We start from the raw sequence: 27,536 nt of genomic DNA on the forward strand, positions 1-27,536 counted from the left end.
AAAAAAGTTTATAGATCTACATCTAGGCCCCGAGATAAAAAAAATTCGTTTTTGGTGCGATTCATGTGGCGGCCAAAACCGCAACATTAAAATATGTTCTATATCTACATCCAAGTTTCATGTCAGCTAATATATTTAAAAAGAAACTAAAAGGTACAGAAGTAACAACTTCAATTTGTATCTTGGTATAAAAACGTTTATTAAAACTTTTTAAAATGTCGTCCAAATGGATTGCAAGACGTTTTCGATCTGACTCAGATCATGGGACTTTTACGTGCCAGATCCCTCGTACCCTGTATCTTTCCTTCGAGTATCAGTTGCTGAAAAGTGTAGGTATCGTTCTCCTCGCAACTTTCACCTAAATTTCTTCACTAGATATCTAAAAAGTGTTGTTTTAGAAAATGGAAGAACAAGTTGATTCGGGAAGAACAAGAACCATAGGAGTTTCCAACTTCAACTTAACCCAGATGGAAAAAATCATGTCAAACGCTAGGATTAGGCCAGCAAACCATCAAATTGAGCTTCATCCCTATTACCAGCAGAAAGAAATGCGCCGATATTGCAAGAAACACGACATTGTCGTTGTTGCTTATTCGTCCTTGGGTGCTCCAGGATTCTATGAGTTCGTAAAAGCTATTGGACTGGAGTAAGTAACTTTTTTTCACAATCGATCTATTTTACACAAAACAATAAATAATACATGTGAATGCGCTGTTTAGAGGTGACCCAGTCAGTGTTCACACAGTGGCGAGTACGTAAAAGAGTACCTACAATAATAATTTAATTAACTTTGTCTTTCACTTTAGTTTCTAGTGTTAAGGCCAATAGTGTCTGTTCTTTTTTAGTCTTCTGTTCTCTATGGGTGTCAGCGTGTCAGGAGATTGGTGACCAATATGTTTGGGTGATCCTTCAGTCTATTGTGGTACTCGGAGCACAGAGAAATATTTTTTTCTTTAACGATTTGGACTTGGAGATCCCTATGTATAGTATTGTTGGAAATGTACGAAGGAGCTTTGCAGAGTTGCCTTAGAATGTTTGATTAAAAGTGCTGAAATTTGTGTAGATTAGTTTCGCTGGCAGTTCCCCAGATTTGGCTACCATACGTCCAGATGGGTTTCAGTACACGTAGTAGTTTGTTGTCTAGGCTTGCTCTTTTTTAATCTTCTTTTCTGTAGAGATGTTAATACTCCGGTCAACTTACACATTCGAGTTTACAAAAATTACCATCAAGCTGAAAATTGGCAGGATTGTTCAAAATACCATCATAAATGAAATCTAAAAAGTCCTCATAAATCCGACCCGAGCTAAAAAATTTACACGGGGTCAAAGGTCACCAAATATAGTTTTTAGCGATTTTCAGCGAAGCGGTAAGTTTTATCATAAAATTAGTTTTAACAAAAAATGTAGATTAGATAATTATCTATAAAAAATGTCTTATTACTTTTTTTTCTAAGAGCCACCGTTTTTGAGATACAACGATTCAAAAAGTTGTAATCGTCATAATATGCGCACACGTTTCTCGTTTCCACACCACCTTTGACGTAGTGTACTTAGTGAGTACACGGATCTGTTATGATTATGTTTAATTTGAAGCTATTGAATAATTGATATTGGTAAGGGTTAAACATGATAAAAGTTATAAAAAGCGGTATAAATTAAAAAAAAAGGGAAATTTATCCAACTGTTTCATAATTTTCTAATACTTCTGCTACCTCTTCTCCTTGTTCTCGTTCTTCTCGTTCTTCTTCATCTTCTATTTCTTCTTCTTGTTCATCCTGGGTGCAAGTAAATTGCCCCAATCATGACACATCGCATGGCTCCTCGATAGAATCAAATGAACCCTCAATTGTTGGTGATTCAACGTTGGAGCATGACCGGTTTTGACAATCAGTGCATGCTACCGAACAAAATAGTCTAACTTTTTTGCAACCACATTTAGCGCTACATCCCTTTTTACAGTTGCAAAAAATTGTGTTCAGGAGTTTTTCCCGCGCAGGTGGAAGTAAAGTTTGAATAGGTTTTAAAGAACTGTCGACTAATTTCTATCCCCAGTCTTTTGGATTTAGCTGATAACCAAGCCACACTTGAACTTGGTAATATACCCGAAAAAGATGTTGATGAGCAGCCGCCGAGGTTGGAGGAAGACAAGATAATTGCACTTGTTTTTTATTTCGAGTATTTTTAAAGAAACATGCATATCGAAACTTATCTAAGCACTTAGTTTTTTTAGGCGCTCCATACATAGAAAGAAGAAAGCTAATTCCGTTAGAAATAACTTCTTGTGGAATTGAATTAGTTTTTTAAAAGCTTCAGCACATTCAAGTAATAACACGTATTTTCACTCCGGAGTAGTACTCAAGACTAATTAATACCTCGAGGGGGTCATCTACCTGAAGGATTTCGCCACCCAGGAAGATAACGGTGTAATTTGCATAATACATAGTAAACAAACTAAATTTGCATAAAGTTTATTGTATATTGTAAGCAATAAATATTTTTCCTAGAAAGTTGGCTTTCATTATTATGTTCAAACCCTTCGGAGAAAGGAATAGGTAGGGTGATTAGATTAGCCGACGTACCGATATAACGTGTTTATTCCGACAAAACTTATCTTTACAAATTGAATAAGACGCATAATTAAGAAGAATTATTATAAGTTAATACTTTGTCATATCAATTTACTATTTTTGTTGTGAATAAGCCGTAAAATTGAAATAATAATGCTTATTATTTTCGCGTTAGATTCACTTTGTAAAGATTTTTTTGTTGGCACTGTAATATAATAAAACTTATACATTGCATCCCTCGGTAGATCGCAAGCTGTATAGTAGAAACATATAATATAAACATGTATCATATTTATAATATCTTATATTATTATGTGTAATATAAGTTAAGTTGACCGATAGAATATTATGTTTACTTGTATTACAGCTTCAGTGATGTATATACGTGGTGTACTAATACATATTATGACGATTAGAACTCTTCCAACTCTCCAACTCTTTGAATCGTTCGTTGTATCTCAAAAACGTTTTATAGATAATTATGTAATCTACATTTTTTGTTAGAACTAATTTTATGATAAAACTTACCGTTTCGCTGAAAATCGCTAAAAACCATATTTGGTGACCTTTGACCCGCGTAAATTTTTTAGCTCGGGTCGGATTTATGAGGACTTTTTAGATTTCTGCCATATTTCCTGCCAATTTTCAGCTTGATGGTAATTATTGTAACCTCACTCCTATTATTGAGTCTAACTAGACCGGTCTATAAGAGATTGATGACCAATATGTTTGGGTGATGTCTGCAGTCGATTGTGGTACTTGGAACACAGAGAAATAATTTCTTCTTTGACGATTTGGACTTGGAGATCCTTAAGTATAGTATTGTTGGAAATGTACGAAGGAGCTTTGCAGAGTTAGCTTAGAACTTTTGAAGCGCTGAATTTTGTGTAGGTTTATGTCGCTGGCAGTTCCCCAGATTTGAATGCCATAAGTCCAGATAGGTTTCAGTACACAGTAGTTTGTTTAAGAGACTAGACTTTAACGTGATTTTTTATTCATGAAACAGTACATATTTCTGTATAATATGAGTCCCAGTCAGTTGCATTTGTTTGTTCCAAATATGCTTATGCCATGTTAGGCGGCTGTCTAGGCAAATCTTCAAGTAGTTGACGTTAGTCTTTAAGTTTTTATTGGCAGTGGAGTGTTGTTAAAGGTCACAGCTGGATCGATCTCCTTTCTTAGTGTAAACGTAATGTGTGTTGACTTGGAGCTATTAACTTTAACTCTCCAAAGATTGAACCATATTTAAAGTATATTTACGTGACTTTGTAGTATCTGAGAGGATAGGTTCGGATTTTTCGTGGCCATTCTATTAGGACAGTGTCATCAGCATATGTTGCAATTGTTGTACAACCTGAAGTTGGTATATCTGCTGTAAACGGGAGGTACAATGTGGATCCAAAGACACTTCCTTAGGATACGCTAGAGTGGATGGAATATTACGCTAGAGTAGTGAGACCTCTCCCAAGTTTTATCTGGAATGATCTGATTTTGATATTAGACCTTTATGCCAGATATTTACATTCAATTGTTATGTGGTCTATTTGGTTGTTATAGGTACTTCCCTTCTGGCGATTTCTATGTTATGTTGTCTTATGTACCTGCTTATGTTTAAGGATACTTCCATTCATTACAAGTTCATTTAGTTCGTAAAATTCGATAAATTGATTTCCATTGTCATTTCTCTCCCCTATTCCTTCCTTTCCCGATTATTGTTTTCATATGTCTTCTATAAGTATTTATTATTAATCCGATTACACGTTTGTTATCTTGCCTTTAATCTCGCCCAAATAATCCTTTCTGATACTGGCTACCACTCTCTTAGAGCCTTTCTTCCCTTTTGGACTAATAGTATTGCCACTCACTTTTCGTGTCTATCATTTACGTTTGTGTCCCAGAATATATCATTATCATTATCATTGTTGGTCTCCTACTCCACCGCCATTCCATCGGAGTCCTACAATGTCTAACTTGTACTTATCAATCTCTTGGCTCCTTCCTCTTCTTATTGCGTCATCTCCTTTCGAAGGTTGGCGATCCAAATGCAACTGTAGCTTTGGAAGCTGGTGCATGAAAATTTCTGCGGATGAGCGGTCAAACCATCTTCTCAGGTCCTTCAGCCACGAGTTCTGGGGTCTTCCTACTGATCTTTTGCCCTTTACTTCACTTTCCAATATTATTTGAAGTGGTTCATATCTTTCCCCTCTCAACACATGACTCAAGTATTATATTTTTCTTTCTTGGATTATTCTTTGTAATTCTTTTTGTTTGTTCATGCGCCGAAGTACCTCATTGTTAGAAACTATTTGTACCCATTAAATTCTCAGCATCCGTCTGTATGTATAATACATCTCAAATGCATCTATTCTCTTTTCTGTTTCAGAATCCATTGTCCAACTTTCACAGCCATATAGCAAGACAGAAAACACATAACATCTGACCATTCGAATTCTGAGCTCCAGACTAAGATCTAATCTTGTAAATAATGTTTTCATGTTCATGAGTGTTTTCTTCGCTTGGTCGATTCTTGATAGTATTTCTTTTTTTTTTTTTGGTTACACTGACTATTGACATTTGCTCCCAAATATTTTATGGACGTTACCTGTTGTATTATTTGTCCCTAGGCATACAAATCTACGTTTATTGATGTCTTGGAGAACACTAAAATTTTAATTTTGGAAACGTTTAAGTGTCAACCAAACATTTCGCTATGACGAACTACCGCATTGCGCAGTACCATGGAACGTATTATTTCGTTCCCTTGGAACCCATGGAACGGTAATTGTCTAGTAACGAAACGGTAATCTGACGGTTCTTGGTCGTGTTGGAACAAACCTATTATATTTTGTAGTTCTTGTACGTTGTTTGCTATTAATACGGTATCCTCGGCTTCTCTATCATCGGTATCTCTTCTTGGCTTAGTTGCTCCAATTTGCCAGTTTCATGAAGGGTTCTTACATCCAGTGCACCTATGAATATCATCTCTCATTTGCTCATTTCCTTTTTCTTTGCTATGTCTGTCATCATTTATCGTTCCATTTGTTTATTTTCATCTTTTGTTAGTTTTGTTTTGGTTTCCCAGGTTTACTTCTATAGCCAGTAACTATTTTTATTCCATTTGTATCCTACATATATTTGTGATAAAACGATATAGGTAAATAGAAATAATAATTTTTAGTCCAATAAAAGTGCCACCTGTATTGGAAAATCCAGAAATAAAAAGGATAGCTGCGAAACATAAAAGAAGTGCTGCTCAAGTTGTTCTGAGATTCGTGTATCAGTTGGGTGTAATTGTCATACCAAAAAGTGATCGCAAAAATAGAATCAAAGAAAATTTCCAAATATTCGATTTTTCTTTGGACAGAAATGATATGAAGCAAATGAAGAAACTAGATCTAGGACCAAAGGGCAAAATTTTCGATTTCACATTTTTGGACCCGAAGTAAGTACATTTTATTACGTTTCTTTATTTTCAAATAGGTTATAGGTTCATAGAAAGAAAAGAAAAAAAATACTCATAATCCATTTAATAGTACCTACAGACCTACATACTTTAGCCGATCGATTTTAAACACTAGGTACAATTTTCTGCTCATATTTTGCCTTTTTGTTAGACTACATAATCCGATGTCTAAATTAATCAGTTGCATTATGAGCGATCCCACTAATTTGTTTAGAAATTTCTTAGCGCTATGAAGAGAATAGTAGTATATAATATAATGTGTAAAATTTCTTTAATACCTTTCACTCTTACAAAAAAAGTTGTACGCCACTGGAAGATCAATGGTCATCACATCACTTTAGGGCTTTTCATCGATTGTCATTTGTTTCGAGCTTCTGTCATATGTTATGTTGAATAATCTGTGTATAATATTAATATACACGGATTATACGACATATTATGACAGAAGCTCGAAACAAATGACTGTGAATGAAAAGCTCTATTACCTGCAGTGGCGTAACAAACTCCGTCGGGGCCCCCCCGCAGAATTGGAAATGGCGGGACCTCCCTTTAAAAAATTACACAATGCGACATGTGTAACAAATACCTATATGTGTTACAGCCTAGTAAATCAACGTAAAATATGGCGATACCGTGTAATTTTCAGTGTCACCACCGAAGTGGTCAACTCAAGACTTTTCGAGTTATTTATGAGTAAAAATGTTTATTGTTCAACAAAAAAACCCCGTTTTTAGGCGATTTTTCGCAAATAGTTCAAAGAGTAAGTATTCGATCGAAAAGAATATTGTTAGCAAAAATGTATCTAGCTTATAAAAAAAAGTGAAACAAAAATGAAGTCTATCGACTCAGTAAAAGAAAGCTCATGAAAAGTTTTTCTTATTCGTCAAATTCCAAATCGAATACTTCAACGTGAAATAACCAAAAAATGAAATACTGTTCGGGGAAACTCATTAGAACTTTTTGAAAGTGTTTAAAAGAAGCTTTATTTTTTACAAAAGTTTATAGCATCAAAACTAAGCCAGTTACGCTCAAAATACAGTTAATCCCATTTTTTTAGTAAAAAATTGTGAAAATCTCCCCATATTTAGCACCCCAAATGAAACTAATCAGTATTGCCTTACAAATTACCTAACTTTTTTATACGACCTGTCTCACCGGTTCAAAGTGCTTATTTTTAAAAGGGTTCTAGTTTAAGGGCTTGAACGAGTCACTAATCACGAGTATATGCAAATTTTAAACAGCCATGTCTTAACCAATTTTTGTCTTACAGAAAAACAAAATAAAGCCAAAATATTTATAAAAGCAAGACCTACCTACATTTCTTTACTCTTTGAGATTTTTCGTATCACTAATACTTTTTAAGTTATTTTGAAAAAAGGCATTTTACCAAAATAAAAAAACTTTTTTTCAAAAATAAGAACTTCGAAGCGGTCAAACTTACAAAAAAATCATATAATAACAATAAATATTTAAAGTAAATGGTAAAGCGCTAATGATACATTTTATTTTTAGATGCGAAATAGGAGCAGATTTTCACGATTTTTTGGGGCCAACTTTGTTTTGAGCGTAACTCGTATAGTTTTGGTGCTAGAAACTTATATAAAAAATAAAAATAAAGGTTTTTTTGAAACATTTAAAAAAGTTTTAAGAGTATAGTTCCCGAAAATTGCTTCATTTTTTGGTTATTTCAGGTTGAAATATTCGATTTGGAATTGGACAAATAAGAATAATTTTTCATGAGCTTCATCTGTGCTTTTACTGTGTCGATAGACTTCATAAATAAGTACACCATTTTCTAAATCTTATAAGCTACATTTTTGCTACAAATATTTTTTCGATATCTAATATTTAATTCGATAAATACTTATTTTTGAGTTCTTTGCGAAAACCCCGTCTGAAAACGTTGTTTTTTTTAAAAAACATTTTCACTCGCAAATGACTTGAAAAGTATTAGCATAGATAAAGTAACCCTATAGAAAAACAAAAGTTGCTTATAATTAGTCAATTTATACATTTCCGGACTTATTTTAAACGTATGTTTTTCACCCCAAGGAGGGGTGTCACCCCCCGAAGTAAAAGCAACCAACGGCATAAATCCAACTTTGAAGTGTAGTGTAACTAGAACCTAAATCCAAATTGTCAAGCAAATACGTCCGCCGTGACGCTGATAATTTCACTCCAAAACTGTCATTTACTGAGCTATTGGTGTATTCATGCATTGTTTATGACGACTTACATTTTTCATCTTTATTGGTTTAGAATAAAATAGAACAAAAATTTTATGATTACATTAGTATTATTCTATGAGATGAACAACTTTCTTCGTGCACTATCTACTATCAGCGAATATATCTACAATTTTATTAATTCGGATGGACAACTTCATTTTCAATACTGCACTGCTTAAAAAACGTGTGTATGCAAATAATATAAAAACACAATTTTACATAATATATTAGACAACAATATGGGGCCCTTGACATATTGGGGCTTCATGCTGCGGGGCCTCTATCTAGGTAAAGATTAAAGAGAAAACCCATGTCGGCAAATTGCAATTCTCAAATATTTCAATAGTCACGTACAAAGCATTATAGTTTATTGTTGTTACCATAAAATTTCGGTAGGCCGGAAGGGATTAAGTTTCTAGATATTATCAGATGATTCACTTGGCAAATACCTACGTCTATTTAGAAATTTACGTTTTTAATTTTAAACATACAACGTAAAATAATATAACAATAACAGATTTTTACATAATATCAGATGACAAGATGGGGCCCCTAAGCGATTGGGCCCCCCCCGCAAGCTACACGCTGCGGGGCCCTCTGTTACGCCCCTGATTACCTGGTTTTAGTATCTATATCTATAATTTTGAAAATATTCGCTCCGAGCGTTATCAAAGTGTCAAAGCAAAATCGAACTGTTACGCCCCTGATTACCTGGTTTTAGTATCTATATCTATAATTTTGAAAATATTCGCTCCGAGCGTTATCAAAGTGTCAAAGCAAAATCGAACGACCTGCTTATGGTGGCGGTTTTTTTGAAAGTTTGTAAGGACGCTTTGTGTATGTTTAAATGGGATATTTAAAAAAATGCCGTGTTACGCTAGTAATATTATGTATTAATATAAACAGAAAATAAAAATGCACCTAATCTGATATAAATTCTTCATTATTGATTATCCATTATTGATTATTAGTTTGATTATGTATACATAACCTCACTATCGCTGTTTATGTCAATAAATCTTTATTAACGAAAAAGAAAATATTTTGTTGCACTGTAAATTACACTATAAATTAATACCTAATGAATTCTAACAATTGCATTCCGTTATTATCACTACAAAATAAAATGTTCAAGTTTAACAAAATAATCCCATAAGACTGAATGTTAAAACGTCCTTAGTCCTTACAAAATTTGATCGCGTGTCACGTGACTGTAAATAGAGGGGAGACGCACGGTGCGAATTCGCTGTGAGCCGATGAGTAGAGGGGATTTGACAATTTTCGCCAGCGCTGTTAGTGGCAGTTTTGTGCATTGAATTTGAACAATTTTATCAGAAAAGTACAAGTTTCACACCGCGAGAGAGCGCTACCGACGAAACTCACAGCCAATTAAAACAGAGGTAACCTCTAAATTTCACATAAACTTCTTCTTTTTCTCAATGGTCTCTTGCGTAAGCAGTCATCCAGTCGCACGAATTTATATATTAAATATTAAAATTATAATGAATAAAATAAAAAAAAAACATAGGTAATTACTTTTACTATTAATTCTGTGTATTCGTTCAGTAATCAGGTTACAATAATATTTCAGTTCATAATTTGTGTTTTTCTAGATAAATATCTATTTTTCTCGTTTTGTATACAGGGTGATTGATTAGTGGGGTAAAGCTCAATAGATCCGCTATAGTAATAGATAGCAATAAAAGTTAATAACAAAAATTTTAGCCACCTTTGAGTTTCACATTACAAAATTAGTTAGAATGTTACAGGGTGTTCTATAACACAGGGGCAGACCAAACTTATGTTTTTTTAAATAGAACACCCTATATTTTATTTTAAATTCGAAATCCTCTTAACTTCTCCATCACAAAAATATAAAGGTTTGTTATGTTATACACGGTATTTACAAAGTTATAACCAATTTTATATGAAAATCGTAACAAGTTAAACTCCCTGTATAAATAAAAAAGCAAAACAGCAATGGTTTATTAATGCCATATTTTTTTAAGTATTGTCGAAATTTTAAAGAAGTATTGATATTGCTAATTTTCTTTATATCAAATACAGGGTGAGTCAAAACGCAAGTACATTATTTTCTTAGTAATTTTAAATGGAACACCCTATATTTTATATCACTATTGAAAAGTAACATTACTGTACTTTAATTTTTAGATAACATTCCCTATGTCTAAATTTATTAGTTTTCGAGATATTTTCATTTTTCAATGGACCAGTAGCGTGGCCACCCAAATCACCAGAATTTAATAAACTGGACTGATTTTTTTGGGGTTACGTTAATAATGAAGTTTATAAAATACCTCCTACAACAAGGGATGAGATGAAAAATAGAATACAAAGTGTATTTTGATGTGTTAATTTACAAAAACTTCGTAGAGTAAGTAGCTCATTCAATGATGGTTTTTAGGCGTGCATAAATGTGTTAGGATGTAATTTTGAACACCTTAATTATGTAATTAAATATTAAAAATATTTTAATAAAACTATGTAGCTTTTAATTTTTTCAAACATGTTTTTTTGCAAAATGTATTACTGATAAATTATTTTTCGTTTTTTATTTGCTACATTGTTACATTTACATACAAAAGTAGTGTTTAATTGTCTTCACAAAATGTTGTATTTTGTGTTTGTGTGTTTTTTGTAAAATTTATTACTAATTTTCTTTCTTTATTTGTTGCATTTACATAAAAAAGTAGTTTTTAATTGTTTCAAAAATGTTGCATGTTGTGGTTGTGTTTTTTTTTGTAAAATGTATTACTAATAAATTATTTTTATTTCTTTATTGAAAATATCCAGATTGATAATCAGTAATCGTCAATTGTCAAGTCAGTCATGGCTTACTTAAAATTTAAATAAATTTAGACACCTAAAATAATTTGCTCTGAAAAATGAAAATATCTCGAAAACTAATAAATTTGGACATAGGGAATGGTATATAAAAATTAAAGTACGGTAATGTTACTTTTTAATCATGATATAAAATAAAGGGTGTTCCATTTAACATTATTGAGAAAATAATGTACTTGCATTTTGACTCACCCTGCATTTGATATAAAGACAATTAGCAATGTCAATATTTCTTGAAAATTTTGCCAATAAATAAAAAATACGGCATGAATAAACCATTGCTGTTGTGCTTATTTTTATTTATACAGGGAGTTGAACTTGTTATGATTTTCATACAAAATTGGTTATAACTTTGTAAATACCCTATATACCATAACAGACCTTAATATTTTTGTGATGAAGAAGTTAACAGGATTTTGAATATGAAATAAAATATAGGGTTTTTCGTTTAAAAAAAAAACAAAAGTTTCGTCTGCCACTGTGTTATTGAACACCCTGTAACATTCTAACTAATTTTGTAATGTCAAGATCAAAGGTGGCTAAAATTTTTGTTATTAACTTTTATTGCTATCTATTACTATAGCGGATCTATTGAGCTTTACCCCACTAATCAATCACCCTGTATTTCACATACACTAATTTTATCAGAAAAGTATAAGTTTCAAACCGTGTGAGAGCGCTACCGTCGAAACTCACAGCCAATAATCCTAGTCCTTATAGGTCCTTTCTTAAACAATGCTGTAGGTAATACGAAATAATTATTTATACCTAGTAGGGGAGTAAAGTATGTTAAATTTGTAGTTACTCGAGCATTATGGGGACTTATTGGGTTGTGGAGATTAGCTCCTAAAACCAAAAAAAGTTACGTTAAGTTTTCCATTTTAGTGGGGACTTTCCATTTTTAATATAATTTTCCATTTCCAACAATCGTTTTTTTCGGTTATACCGCCATCTATCCATAATTCGGAAGTATTTAAGATTTTAAAGTAACCCCCAACCCCACCTCCGTAGGGGATCGTGTTTGGTGTCAGTCGATAGATTTTTCAAAAATATTGAATACGTGTATTTTTCAGTTTTTCGTTCTGATGTTCATTTCGCGAAATATCACGGGGTTCGTATTTAAAATTTTAAATTTACTCCCCACCCCTCTCCGTGGTAGGTCGTATCTGGTATCATTCGATAGACTTTTCAAAAATATTGAAGAACATAAAACAATATTTTTAAGTTTTTTGATCTTACGTTCATTTTGCGAAATATTCGCTTTTTTTGAGAAACTTTGTGACACTCTTATTTCCTTAAACCCCTCTCAAATCGTCAAATTTTTAAAATATGCAGTATTCTGCATGTACTTAAGTACATAATACCTGATCTTAATGTGACGATTTGGAGTTTTTCGAACGATAATTTTTTTTCCGGATTTCCCTTAACTAACTCGTCAGTATTAAGAGCCAATATATGGTAGGAGTACATAAACAGGGTACAAGGTTTTTCCTCATGGGATATTTTGACGCGCTCGAGTAACTGCAAAAATCCCCGCTTGGGCTCCCCTACCATTATGGTTGTATTTGTAATTGATGTTTGTTATTCTAATATAAATTTATTTCCGTTATATTGTCAGATCTTGTGCTTTGTTCAAATCATTTACCAGAACTATTATTAATATATTTTTTTGTTTTAGTATATTCGACCACCCTGAGTACCCATTTGCAGATCTAAAATACCGACAGACAGCATAAATATTTGAATTTTGTAAATGTATGTAGACGTAACTATTTTTATTTAAATATATGTATAGGTAGGTATACAAAACATAACTTTTTATTGTGGTTTTCCTACTCGAAAAAGTCCAGCCTTAAATTTTAAATACGATTGCAATATTTATGCTTTATTGTCTAATAGTCTAATTTATTACACACACTTTACTACAAAATATAATTTAAAAATATTTATTTACAATTTTCCCCGATAAAATCGAACAAACCGTTCACTTAAAAACTCGAAAAAGGAATGAATGCAAGTTTAAAATTCATCATCATTATCATCATCATGCAACCTCTTCTGTCCACTGCTGGACATAGGTATCTCCGATTTTTCGCCACTCTCCAGGGCTCTGTGCGTCTTGCTGCCATTTCTTGGATATTCGTTTAATGTCGTCCATCCAGCGTGTTGGTGGCCGTCCTCAGCTGCGTTTGTCTTCTCTTGGGCGCCAGTCAATTAGTTTTCTGGTTCATCGTGAGTCTTTTAGTCTCGCTATGTGACCTGCCCAATCCCATTTCAGCTTGGCTATACGTTCGACGACATCAGTGATACCTGATACCTGTTCTTTTCCTTAGGTATTGGTTACTTATTTTGTCTTTTTTGTCACGCCAAGAATCTATCTTTCCATGCGCATTTATGCCACTCGCATTTTTAGTGCCTTTGTTTTTGTGAGCGTGAGAGTTTATGCTCCGTACGTCATAATAAAAAGAACGCATTGGTCAAATCAAAGAATACTAACACACGTGTAAGTATTCTTTGTGGGTGTGTTAGTATTCTGTGGTCAAATGTTTCATAGCTAACGGGATGTTGCTCTCTCTTAGCAGTGGCGGCTCGTATAACTTTAGGAAGGTAGTGCCAGAATCCGGGCAGCTGCCTAAATTTTTAGTGACGGTTTCACGATATTGTCAAAAAGGATATAAAACAGATATTTTTATCTTATATGACTGTTTTTGGGATGCCAAGAAATTGACCAAAATTTATCAAAACAGTTCCGTAAATTAAGTAATTAACAATAAAAAAACTCAACTTACCACCAGTATTTACTGCTGATGTACTTTTTTTTTCATCACTAGGTGGGGAACCTGCAAACAGACGTCGGAAGTAAACATTTCCAACAGTGCTGGGTTCCTGAGCTGAAACCTCATCAGTGTCACGTCGACCAGTTTGGCCCTAAATCGGACCTCCCTGCCCTCCGTAACTCCGATGTGGCCGGGGCCAGCTAAACCTCACCCCTCTCATACTAGGGCATCAGTCTCATACCGATGTCCTTCTTTTGCCCGATTCTCAGTCGCTCGTCATCACGCATCAGCTTCCGTCTCTCGCACTCATCCGACCACCACGTCCTTTAATCCTATGCTGTCAATCTTTCATTCTTCCTACCACTGCTGATATACTTGAAGTTTGTTGTTACGATTTGGTCTCTAGAGCCTATTTAGAAAATTATAAAAATAACACTATTCTCTTATTTACACACACTCACAAAGTTATTTAATATCACTGTTAAAGTTTACGATATGTGAAGTCCATCCTTCTTTCTTTTTTGGTGGCAAAGTTTTCAATGACTTTATTATTAAAATTGTTAATGCCATTTACAAAATGTCTTTCTGCAGACAGCATACCTAAAGTACTTAGTCGTTCTTCCTTCATGGTATTTCTGAGTAATGTCTTAATTCGTTTTAGCGTTGAAAAACAGCGTTCTGCTTCAGATGTTGACATGGGAATGGTTATTAATATACTTAAAAGTTTAACAGTTTCTTCAAATGTACATTTTAAACCTTCATCATTTAATAAAACTGATAACGGAACAGCCCCAGAGGTAGTACTTAATTCGTCTCGCTGATACAATACTTGTATTAAGTTTTAAGCCGAGTTTTGTTTAAAAATAAAAATTGTGTGCATGTTTCATTAAGAAATGATTCGGGGAACTTATACTTATAAGCAGAAAACTTCTCTGACATAAATAAATGAGAAGCAACTAAATGTCTGGAGAAGGTAAACCTTGTTTTTATTCGCAACGAAACTGCATCGCATATCTCGTCACCTCCAAACAAAACGCATACAAAACAGAACAGTTTATTAGTTTGTTCGCAACCACACAACCAGCTATTTTTATCATAAATAGTTTTATTAAACTTACGACAGCGAAGTTTTTGTCCATTTCCACTTTGTTTTTCAATTTTTAAATCGGGTAAAGGCCGACCGAGTTCTTTATTTTGAAGTTTTTTTTCTAACGAAAAACCACCAAAAGAGTTTTTTAATATACTAATTTGATTCATTGTCAATAAATAAATTAAACGTAGAAAATAATCAAAATATTATTTATATACCTACGACACCCACGACCACGACGCACTAATAATTACAAATTAAAAAATATAGTAGAGTATAAACACAAATATACAATACAGTAGTAGATAATAAACACAATAGCGTCAAGCGAACGCGTAAAGAAACTAGAAATAGATCTAAAACATTGTATCTTAAGATCTACTTTTCGAGATTTCGAGCCTGTCACGGAGAGTCCAATTTAAACGTACATATATTAAAAGTGCAATACCGCTCTATCTCTGTCACTTACATAGGATGCTCATACAATCTTTCTCTTTTCTGGCGTGCCACTATACCTTTCGGCACCGGGATTTTCATGATCTTCATCCCTTATCCGGTCAGCTGTGGGTGGCCAGAGTCGGTGGTTAGATGTGCATTGCGCTACATATAAATAATCACAAAAATAATTAACAGGCATTAAGATGTTTTTAAGATAAAAAATATGTTTCTGCATAGTTAGCAAGGTAGTGCCATGGCTCTATGGCACTACTTCACGGGCCGCCACTGTCTCTTAGTGAACCATAGATGTCTCTTAGTGAACCATACGCCACCCAAGCAAGTGGCTTTTTGGTACAATGTTTGTACTAACTTTGTAAACCGGTAGTGTATTGTACTATTGTTCAGAGCACTTATAATGCTGTCTAATTCCACCGTGTCGAAGGCTTAATGAAAGTCTACGAAGATAGGTACCAGTGATCCAGGGGCGGTTTCTCCATTGGTTCACTTGTGCAGTGAACACCCAATCAAATTTCATTAAAATACATATTTTTAAAAATCTCATAAATATCATTAAAATATTTTTTCTTAAATCTCATAAATATCATAGTATCATTAAAATATAACTGTATTTATTAATCACATAATTTGTTTGCACAACACCGCTACGCTAGATGCACGTGGTAAGTGCAGAATTCAAATTGAACCCAGCCACTATACAGTAACCCTATAGAAGAACGAGAGCTCTTAAATCCGTGAACCAGGGATTCTCCTATCTTAAAACATTGACTATTTGTGCACTGCACACAGAGACCGGGGCGAAGCGTTTCGATTCACAGTTTGGCATTTTCTGTTGTGGGATTTTATTAAATACAATAATGGTAGGTAGTTTTTTTAGGATGGTGGAGCCTTATTCAGTGAAGTTTATAAAAGAAAATGCAAATAGTTTTGAAAATCGACTTCTTATAAAAAGAATGGACTAACTTGGCCGGAGATAAACTTGGTACAAGAATGTGCAATAAGAAACAAAAAGTTTAAACATTGTTTTAAAGTTGAACAATATAGAAAAACTTAGTGATTATGTGAGTGTGATAAACTACATTCTTTATTTTGTTTTCCATGTTTAGTATTTTCAAAGAATAAAACTATAATTTCAATCTCGGTCTTTGGATGCCGTTAAAATAAACGGATTTTTAAACAGTTTTGACAAAGCCTTTCATTATTCGTAACTTCTGCCTCCACCTTCACCACCGAAGAAGCGCCATCATTCAGTAGGTATCATATTCTGCACAAAACAAAAAAAGTGTGTGACATCCTGACTAATCGGGTCAAAGATAGGTTTCATTTTACAGAACATTTTTTGGCGAGGCCCCAAAAATTTTTCGCCTGTGGCGCTTATTCACCGTTTGTATAATTACATTCTTTAATTGAACACCCTCCTTAAATTACCACGAGCCGCCACTGCAGTGATCTGATATATTCTGACGATTTTTCTATTAAGTTTTTAACTGTTTGTAGGTGATCGTTTGTCCTGAATTTTGAGCAGAAGCCAGCTTGTTCTCGGGGCTGGTAGAAACTCTACCAGTCCTGCGTTTAAAATTACCCATTTTTATATGCTACGAAAGTGCAGGATGAATATTTTGGTCTTTCCCAAGTTCAATGGACCGGCCAATCTCTAGACTTTAAAATGTGGAAAAACTATGGATGGTATAAGAACGAGGGTCGCTCTAGTAAAATCAAACATGGCAAAATGGGAGAAAATAAACAAAGATATTGTAAACTGTGACTGGGATAAATACAAAATATGGAAAATCGTCTTACATGCAGAGACTGCCCTCATCGGTGTATGCTCGAAGATTTGTGGCTGGCTAACAAAGATGGAACTGACGTAGCCCGATTCTACTTCTTCTTTTGGCATCATAGCCCCTGGATTGGTCTTTGCCTGTCTGGTTATGTACTTCGTTTCATTCACTCTCTTGTGCCTTTCTCCTCATTGTCTTACATTCATAGTTTTTCAGATCGTCTTCCAACCATCTCGTTCTGGACCTACCTTTTTTCGTCTTTCTATTATTGGGTTACATTGTAATATTTTCTTTGATACTTTTGTATCTTCTTGTCTCTGGACATATCCCAGCCATGACAGTCTTTGACTTTGAACAAATCTTGCAATATCGTAGCCTTCAGGTAATTAATTAATTCGTCGTTTCTCATGATTCTCCATGTGCTGTCTTCTTCTTACACCTATACCTATTGGGACCGTGCAAGTTCGGCAAAGCGACCTCTATTTCTACGCTCTGTACTTTTATTCGCACTTTTAATTATATTGGCCAATTATATTAGTCCTGGTTGCTGGATAATTGTCAAGGCCATAGTCCAAAAAAATAATAAGAAGAAAAAATAAGATGCAGGTTATGCTATGCAAACGTAAACAATTGTATGTAGTAAATAAAATTAGTTATTAAAATGCAGTACTGCAAGCAAAATACAATTAATTAAATTTACCTTTATATAATAATTGCATATCATATCAATATTGTGGAGCAATATATAATGTTTCTGCTTCAATGACAGAAGGTATGAAATATACGTCAATTTGACAATTTCAATTGACAATATGAATTATTTAAGATAGTTGCAATATTCTCCGCGACTCGCGCACGGTCGTTTCTCGTTTCCCTTCCAAGTACTTGCACACCGCGAATAGGGCCGTACCTATAATTTTCTCAGTATCTTTCTCTCGAATGTCGTAAGTTTAGCTTCATGGGCTATATTTTTGTCTTTTTCCAGGTCTCACAACCGATTCTACCCCAAAATCTCGACACGCCAGAATCTGGACACGCCAAAATCCCGACAAATCAAAAATCCCGCCAGATTTTTAAAACTATATTACATACATAGTATCTATATATTATTGTTACGTTATTGTTTTGTTGTTTTGTTTAGTTTACCATTTAATATGAACTAATTTTCTAAATAAAATTTCTAACATAGGTATATGAATTAAATTATTTTTCTTTTTTGCCAATATAAAGTTCAATATACCCGGTGGTGAATTGGAAAACGGGCCATAGGAAAATCAATGTAAAATTCTAAACTGTTGAATTCCTGCTTACCTAATTATTTTACATCAAAATACATTAGAAACTAGTTGTAGAGGATAGAAATCTGTATTGAAAATAACTGTTAGAATTGTTCTACGAATTAAACATATTCCAATATTTTGTAAAAATGTAATATTTTTCAGTTTGTAGCCCAAAATTAGGCCACACACAGTGCAATAATGTGTCACAGTGAAGTTATTATTTTCACATTTTTGAACTGTCAATATTTTTATTTTATCATTAATTGTTTAAAAACAATACAGTTGATAAGATACCCTCAGTTGCGGAGAAAGTATTGTTAATAAAGATTTTTTATTCAGTCAATGGTGTGAGCACTGTCAGTTAAATAGTAACGTGTGGCCTAACATTTACACACATACCTACTGTGGCAAATGTATTATATTTCAATTCTCTACAAATATTCTCTCATGACTTTTGATGTAAAATAATTAGGGAAGCAGGAATTTAACACTTTAGAATTTTACATTGAGTTTCCTATGGCCCGTTTTACGAGTCACCACCCGGTATAATCAAATCCTCAATAATTCAAGATTAGTTTCGTATAATATATTATGTACAGTGCGTCCATAAAGTAAAGCATAAATTCGTTATTTCGTAAACCGGCGACTTTAAGGAAAAATCCCGAAACAGGTCGATTTTTATTTTTAAATTACGATTTTGTGGCATATATATCTTACTAGTGACATCATCCATCTGGGCGTAATGACGTAATCGATGATTTTTTAAATGGGAATAGGGGTCATGTGATAGCTCATTTAAAAGGGTATATAATTCTCTATCCAATAATATAAACAATAACATAATTATTTATACAGGGTGTTCAAAAAACATTTTTTAAATTAAAATAAGTGAGACAAAAAGAAGAATATATGTAATTTATTTAATTCAAAATACATTTTACTACTATCAGTAAATAGAAAAAAAAATTATTTGACAAATAAACATTGATTTTTGTTTATATGAAATGTTCAAACTGCCAAGAGACAGGTGGGTGGCAGCTTTAACATTGAATTTAAGCGAAAATTGTTATTTATGATATAAGTGTTAAAAGTACAATTTTAAGGCACGAAGCGAATTCTGCAATTCACATGAGTGGCTTAAAAATGTATATTTTAACACGTATATCATACAATATTTTTTCTACAAACGTTATATAAATTTATAAAATACAATATTTTTGTTAATGGCTGAAACCATGAAGCCTGACCCGTAAAAGGTAGAACTGGTTGTCTACACTCGAGGGGAATGTCTAAAAATTCTTAGCGAAAATATTATACTGTTACATTAACTTGTTTTTTCTACAAACGTGTTAAAAATGCAATAATACAGTTTAAATTAAATTTTAAAAACCTTTTAAACCACCTTTTTCAAATTGCGCAAGTTGTACTATTAATATTACTGTTAATAAATAAAATATAAATATTTTGACGTTTCACAATTTGACAATTCACTTTTAACTGCAGTGCCTTAAAAATTGTAAATCACTATTGCTTTAAAGTAGCATTTTTAACGCTCCTTAACACGGTTGTAAAAAACAATATTTATTTCTCAAATAGACATTTTTTTCCTGTTTTTCGACAACAGCAAAACGTATTTTGAATTAAATAAATTGCATACTTACATTCTTCTTTTTGTCTCAATTATTTTAATTAAAAAAATATTTTTCTGAACACCTTGTATAAATAAATATGTTAATGTTTATTTTAGTGAATAGAGAATTGAATAATACCCTTTCAAGTGAGCTATCACATGACCCCTATTCTCATTTAAAAAAATCATCGATTACCTCATCATGCCCAGATGGATGACGTCACTAGCATGATATATATGCCAAAAAATCGGAATTTAAAAATAAAAATCGACCTGCTTCGGGATTTTTCCTTAGTATCGCTGGTTTACGAAATAATGAATTTATGAGTTACTTTATGGACGCATTGTATATTATCAAGTCACTTACAACCGTCCATTTCAGTAAATATAGCTTTTACATTATAAAATGAAGTGTTTAATAATTATTTTTTCTTTTAAAATACATAATAATTAGTAAGTACTCGTACTTATTAGTAAGTAAGTAATTAATTTTTCAATTTCAATACTGTATACATACAGTGATGAGCGTGCTAATAACCGGCAAAATAGCGTAAAAGATGGAAAACATATTAAATTGTGAGATAAATAGAAATAAAACTAGTAGAGTTGTTAAATTTAGCGATAGTAACATATCAATTGACATTATATTGATTGTTTCCCACCTTTAGACGTATCAGAGGAGTATGTCGACTAAAACTGTCACTGTGACAGTGGCATTTCTCAAATTCGTTCGATACGTCTAAAGGTGGGAAACAATCAATATAATGTCAATCTATAAGTTACTATCCCTAAATTTAACACCTCCACTATGTTCATCTCTTTTTATCTCACAACTTAATTATGTTTTCCATCTTTTGCGTTATTTTGCCGGTTATTAGTGCGCTCATCACTGTATATGCTTATTCTCATGAGGATCTTTCAGTGCGTCACAGTTTTTCGATTTCTTTCTAACGCATTAAATTGTATGTGACAGAAAAAAACGCACGTCGGTGATTACATTTCGTCGGTGACATTTATAACATTTATTCTAGTTGTCAATAGATGTCGCTATAATCGAAAATAAAATAATTTGCGAATTATATAATATATCTACGAATATAATCTGAATAATTTAAAAGACTATACAAATCAAAGAAAATCCATTTTATAAATGCAATAAACAAAATTGATTTGTTTTTATGCCAAATTCTAAATAAAATGTGACAACTGTCAGATTTAACTAAAATGTCATGTCACTAAAATGTATATTATCACGGACTCACCTTTTTTTTTCTATCATTTGTGACGCACTGAAAAATGCTCATGAAAAGAAGCATATGATTATTGCATTTGAAAAGAAAAACATTAAATATTCAAAATGTAGTGGTCGGTCGGGATTTTTACTTATGCGAGGATTGTGGCATGTCGAGATTTTGGTATGTCGGGATTTTGGCGTGTCTGGATTTTGGCCGTCGGGATTTTAGCTGTCGGGATTTTGGATGCCACCGCTCACAACCATAGGTTTAGTGACCCTATTCTAGTCTTAATTAGACCCCTACGAGTCTAATTAATGTTATGTAGAGAGTCATTTTGATTCTTGGTGGCCCGATCCTGGGCTGAAATTTTACGAATGACATGTCCGGACACGATAAAGTAAATAATTTGATTCGGTGATTATACTTTTCTCCCGGCTTAGTAATACATACAGGTAAGATTTTTATATTCGTTAATAACATACTTAATTTTAATTCTACAGAATTAATTGAAGCTACTTTATGCTTCGTCAAGCGCAAAATTCAAAGGAAGAACCAACATTAAGTAATTACTGATCACACGAATAAAACACAGTATTCTAAGGGTTTTAATATTTGTTTTTAGAAAACCAAAGTTTAAGTAATAACACCCTTGCTTTCCTATAAAATCCTTGACAAAATTTTATTATACATTTTTTGTCTTGTGCCAGTACTAAAATCCATCCATATAAGATGTGCCCAAAATTCTGTAGTTTTCTTCTGTTATGCTGCACGTTTATTTCTTTGGAATCCATGAGAGTTCCTCAGCTTATTATGCGAGGAGGTATAAACATTAAACATGCCTTCGATTGGATATGGAACTTATACAGTAAGTATCTTTGTTTTATAAAATCGATGTTTTACTTAGAATTAGGTACCTATACAGGGTGTTTCATTAATAATTGTCCATATAGTAACTGGAGAAACCTTAGAATAAAATACGAAGATTTAACCTAAAACAATTAAATAAAATGTGGTTCCTTACTGAGTTACAGGGTGTTTTATCTAAAAATTTAAAAACTAATTTTGCTCAGCATTTTAAAACTATTCGACGCATCCTTTTCATACTTAGCATGAAGAATAGGTACTGTACAAACTACTAAATTATGTTAAACAAACGTTTCTGGCTATTACCAGAGGCGTACGACGGGGGAAAGTGAATAGTTGACCCTTTCCAAATTCTACGCCACTGGCGGAATTGCTATTTTAGTTTAATTTTTGAATTCTCCAATACTTTTTATGAAAATAATATACTCGTCATTCGTAACGATAAAATCATTAGTTTTCGAGATCTTTGAAGTTAAAAATGAAACGACACGGTTATTTATATTAATGTATTGTGTCGCTTCATTTTTAATTTCAAAATCTCGAAAACTAATCATTTTATTGTTACGAATGAAGAATATATATATATATATATATATATATATATATATATATATATATATATATATATATATAACAAGGCTGAAATATTGGGGTAGCAGCAATCTCAAAGAAAACTCTTTATAATAGTTCCAAGCTTTCGAAAATGTTTATTTTCATCATCAGGGAAACTACAATCATAAATAGACAGTATTTAACAAATAGGCTAACTGAAATCAATAATAATTGCTATCTTTGTGTTACCAAAAATCCAGAACACCATAGTTTCCTCTCACTAAACCAGGTGTCGAGGATCCCCAAAAACACAAAAACAACAAAAAATTGTTTTGAGAAATGCAGAGTCAATACTTTCACTAAAAACACTGCACATCACAAAACAATCTTACTAAAGAGTTACTTATATGTTTGTACTTACATTATTTGAGGATGTTGAGCCTAGTTGTTAAACACTGACATATAAAACGAAATTTTGTCCTGGTACAAATGGTTTAGTGAGAGGAAACTATGGTGTTCTGGATTTTTGGTAACACAAAGATAGCAATTATTATTGATTTCAGTTAGCCTATTTGTTAAATACTGTCTATTTATGATTGTAGTTTCCCTGATGATGAAAATAAACATTTTCGAAAGCTTGGAACTATTATAAAGAGTTTTCTTTGAGATTGCTGCTACCCCAATATTTCAGCCTTGTTTCCTAACTGTTCAGCAAATATTATATACCTGTTAACTACAGAGACAATGGGGTTTTACCAGAACATCGGTATTGAATTTGGTGACATTGCAGTCCAGAAATTGAAGTCTTGGTCAAAGAGTAAAATGAAATTGGCAAATGAATACAACAGAAGATGTTTTCTTTTAAAATGCCGAAAAACGGGCACACTTCCACCACACATTATACATAGTACGAAACCGATCCTATCACTGATCCATAGACAAAATACCTACACTGAAGAATCTATAAGATTATGTGATAAAATGGGATCTAAAGTTCTAAATATTGAAATTACATCTAACCATAAACTTATTAATAAATTAGAATCAGATTTAACAAAATTTAAAATAGACATTATTAACTTAACATCAGAATTAATTTTTTTAAATTTCCAATCAAAACAACAACGAGTATATAACCGTAAATTTCACATAATTAAGAATAATAACTTAAAGAAATTTGATAAGCTGTATAAAGATAATGTTGATATTTTGTTAAATATTAAACCAAACTGGATAAAAAATCTAACAGAGGTTGTGATACCAGATGATATTTTTCGTTTTTTGGCTCTTGGCCCCAAATTTAGTATTGAACCTATACTAGGAATACACATTCCTATTAAAAATATGTTATCTTGTATCGACAACATAACCTCGTCTATATCTGATACACTTGTAAGGAATGTACTGATAGCTAAATCTACAAATATTATTACTAATCAAATTCACAATTATGGGAGGTACCAAAGTAACACATCTGTCTTTTACCATAAACTACTAGTTAAAACTAAATCTTTTCTAAAAAATAATCCTAATATTGTTGTTACAAAATCTGATAAAGGTAATGTAACAGTAATTTTATATAAAGAACAATATTTAGAATTATCTTCAAATATACTAAATAATAGAGAGGCCTATTCTATTTTACCAAAGGACCCAACTTCTTCTATTCAACAGAAATGTAATAAATTAATAAAATCACTAGTAGATACAAACCAAATAGATCCTAATACAAAAAAGAAACTTATGTGTTATAGTGGTATTTCACCAAAATTTTATGCTCTCCCTAAAATACATAAACCTACACTATCAGTACGTCCTATAGTAGCTTGTATTAATGCTCCTACACAGTTTTTGGCTTCTTTTTTAACTGATATATTGACTAAAGCTTATGACACTAATAATGATTACTACGTAAAAGATTCTTTTGAAGTTACTAACAAATTCAATAACTTTAAACTTCCACCTAATTATGTTATTGCAAGCTTAGATGTCGTGTCCCTTTTTAGTAATGTTTACTTAGATGCAGCTCTAAGAGCTATTAATAAAAAATGGTCTTCTATTCGTAACTTCTGTAACATTGAGAAAGACACCTTCTTAAATTTAATTAGCTTTTTATTTAATAACACATATTTTTCTTTTAATAATCAATATTATTCACAAAAATTTGGTACTCCTATGGGAGCGACAATTTCACCTATTATTGCATGTTATGTGATGGACGATTTGTTAGACGTAGTAATACCAGTACTACCTTTTGACCTTTGTTTTATTAAGAAATATGTTGATGACATAATACTTAGCCTACCTTCCAATGCCTTGGATGAAATCTTATTCATCTTCAACAGTTATGATCCTTACATTCAATTTACCTTAGAAAGAGAAGATGAAAATGGTACTCTACCCTTCTTAGATACTAAATTTATTCGTAATACTACTACAAACACCTTAATGATTGACTGGTACCAAAAACCAATAAGCTCAGGTAGGTATATGAATTATTGGTCATACCATAAATTTTCTCAAAAAGTTAATTTAATAAAACAAATGAAATCAAGGGTTTTAAAAATATCAGACAGCTCATTTCATAATACAAATCTAAAAATATTATTTAATATATTCACTGACAATTCCTATCCAAAAACCCTTATAAAGAAATTACTTTTTAACACATCTGACATCTCATACACAAATAATAATAGTATTAACAACCAAAATTTAAATAATCTTCCTAATGTTACAGAAAACCAGGAACCCATTAACTTTAAATATTTTTCACTCCCTTACATTAAAAACATCACACCAAAGCTATGCAGAATCTTTAATCAAATTAGTGGCATAAAAATAGCTAATAGTATCACATTATCTATAAACTCAATTTTTACTAGACTGAAAGATAAAACTCCTGCATTATCTTGTTCCAATGTAGTTTATAGTATACCTTGTCATAGTTGTAATATGAACTATATAGGTATCACCTCGAGAACTTTATCATCTCGAATAATATCACATAAAAGTGATTCTAGACTACATCCTGAACGTTGTGCTTTAGCAGAACACGTTTCCAAAGAGGGTCATACAATGGATTATCAATATACTAAAGTACTAGCTTCTGAGAACTCATATAACAAAATACTCTTTTTGGAAATGGCTTTTATCTTTCAAGAAGAAAATTCAATAAACAAAAAATCAGATGTAAGACATCTCAGTGAAATTTATTCTTATTTACTCACCTTAGATAAAAATAACCAATTTAAATTTAATAATTCAAATTCTTCTTTCATTTAATATATAATTTATAGATTTTTTCAATATAAATCACATAATAAAAAAGTCATCTACTTTTAAAAAAACTTTGCATTGATTAAAACTGTTTTATTCTCATTTCGGAATTTTCCTATTTCAAAATTTAAAAAACATTTATTAAATAATTATAATTGGTTCAGTGGTAGTGACGTTTCCGTATGAATTCAAACAAAATTTAATAAAAATCGATATAACATTTGTTAGACATTTTCAAAAATGCCATTTGACATACATAATTTTTTAAAATATTTTACCATTTTTCAATTTATACTCGATTTTTAGAACAATTTTTTATATATAGTTTTTAATTTTAATTTTTATATACGATTTGTACCAGGACAAAATTTCGTTTTATATGTCAGTGTTTAACAACTAGGCTCAACATCCTCAAATAATGTAAGTACAAACATATAAGTAACTCTTTAGTAAGATTGTTTTGTGATGTGCAGTGTTTTTAGTGAAAGTATTGACTCTGCATTTCTCAAAACAATTTTTTGTTGTTTTTGTGTTTTTGGGGATCCTCGACACCTGGTTTAGTGAGAGGAAACTATGGTGTTCTGGATTTTTGGTAACACAAAGATAGCAATTATTATTGATTTCAGTTAGCCTATTTGTTAAATACTGTCTATTTATGATTGTAGTTTCCCTGATGATGAAAATAAACATTTTCGAAAGCTTGGAACTATTATAAAGAGTTTTCTTTGAGATTGCTGCTACCCCAATATTTCAGCCTTGTTTCCTAACTGTTCAGCAAATATTATATACCTGTTATATATATATATATATATATATATATATATATATATATATATATATATATATATATATTGTTATATTTCTATTTGATATGAAAATTAAATTTTGATAATTATAAACAGAATTCAATTTAATATAAAATATTTTCAATTTTCTCAACCACGGGCATATAAATTTAAAACAACCTGTATACAACAAATTGTTATATTTAATTTTAAGAAGTGATTAGAATAAGCGTACGAAACTCGGAACAATGTGCTTAGATAAACAAAGTGAATGACGCGTACCATTATCGTTCTTCTCGGAAGGTCGATCGTTAGCCTATGCTAAATAAAACTCAGTGAAATAGATGATAGTTCATTATCGTTTTTCGCGGAAGGTTTCGATCATTAGCCTATGCTAAATAAGACTCATTTGAAAGAGAGAATAGGTCATTAAAATTTGTAAATAGTTAGAAAGTATTTTAGAATGGGAATTAAATATTTTCTTTTGAAATCCATTAAGCATATTTAGAAAGATTAAAAATTGGTTTTGAGGAATATTACGAATGAGAGTTGGTGGTGGAAGATTGATTTGTGAATCTGGAAGGGATATTTAGAAAGTAGGGGAATGGATGACAAAGTGAGAGCAGAATGTTTTGAGCTGTCGAGAAATGAAGTCGAGTAGTAGACGGTAGTGTACGGAGAGTG

General features: G+C 32.1%; 2 protein-coding genes across 3 annotated transcripts in view; both read left to right on the forward strand.

Annotated features, from left to right (window-relative positions):
* LOC126883869 (aldo-keto reductase family 1 member C15-like) overlaps positions 1-18,293 on the forward strand; it is a 63,047-nt gene extending 44,754 nt beyond the window's left edge. Inside the window, exons 3-6 of one of the 2 annotated variants that reach the window (XM_050649547.1) lie at positions 399-646; positions 5,746-6,009; positions 12,802-12,878; positions 18,213-18,293. In XM_050649547.1, coding sequence (XP_050505504.1) covers positions 399-646; positions 5,746-6,009; positions 12,802-12,859 — 570 coding nt within the window. In that variant the 3' untranslated portion in view covers positions 12,860-12,878; positions 18,213-18,293. Of the gene's footprint in view, positions 1-398; positions 647-5,745; positions 6,010-12,801; positions 12,942-18,212 lie in introns of those variants that run through there. The other variant, XM_050649546.1, reaches the window with a different exon arrangement.
* Positions 18,294-21,994: 3,701 nt separating this feature from the next.
* The window catches only part of LOC126883871 (prostaglandin F synthase 1-like), a 39,970-nt gene continuing 34,428 nt past the window's right edge, over positions 21,995-27,536 (forward strand). The window contains exon 1 of the mRNA XM_050649549.1: positions 21,995-22,237. Coding sequence (XP_050505506.1) covers positions 22,208-22,237 — 30 coding nt within the window. The 5' untranslated portion in view covers positions 21,995-22,207. The remainder of the gene's footprint in view (positions 22,238-27,536) is intronic.

Source organism: Diabrotica virgifera, chromosome 4, assembly GCF_917563875.1.
Source record: "Diabrotica virgifera virgifera chromosome 4, PGI_DIABVI_V3a".
Taxonomy (NCBI): domain Eukaryota; kingdom Metazoa; phylum Arthropoda; class Insecta; order Coleoptera; family Chrysomelidae; genus Diabrotica; species Diabrotica virgifera.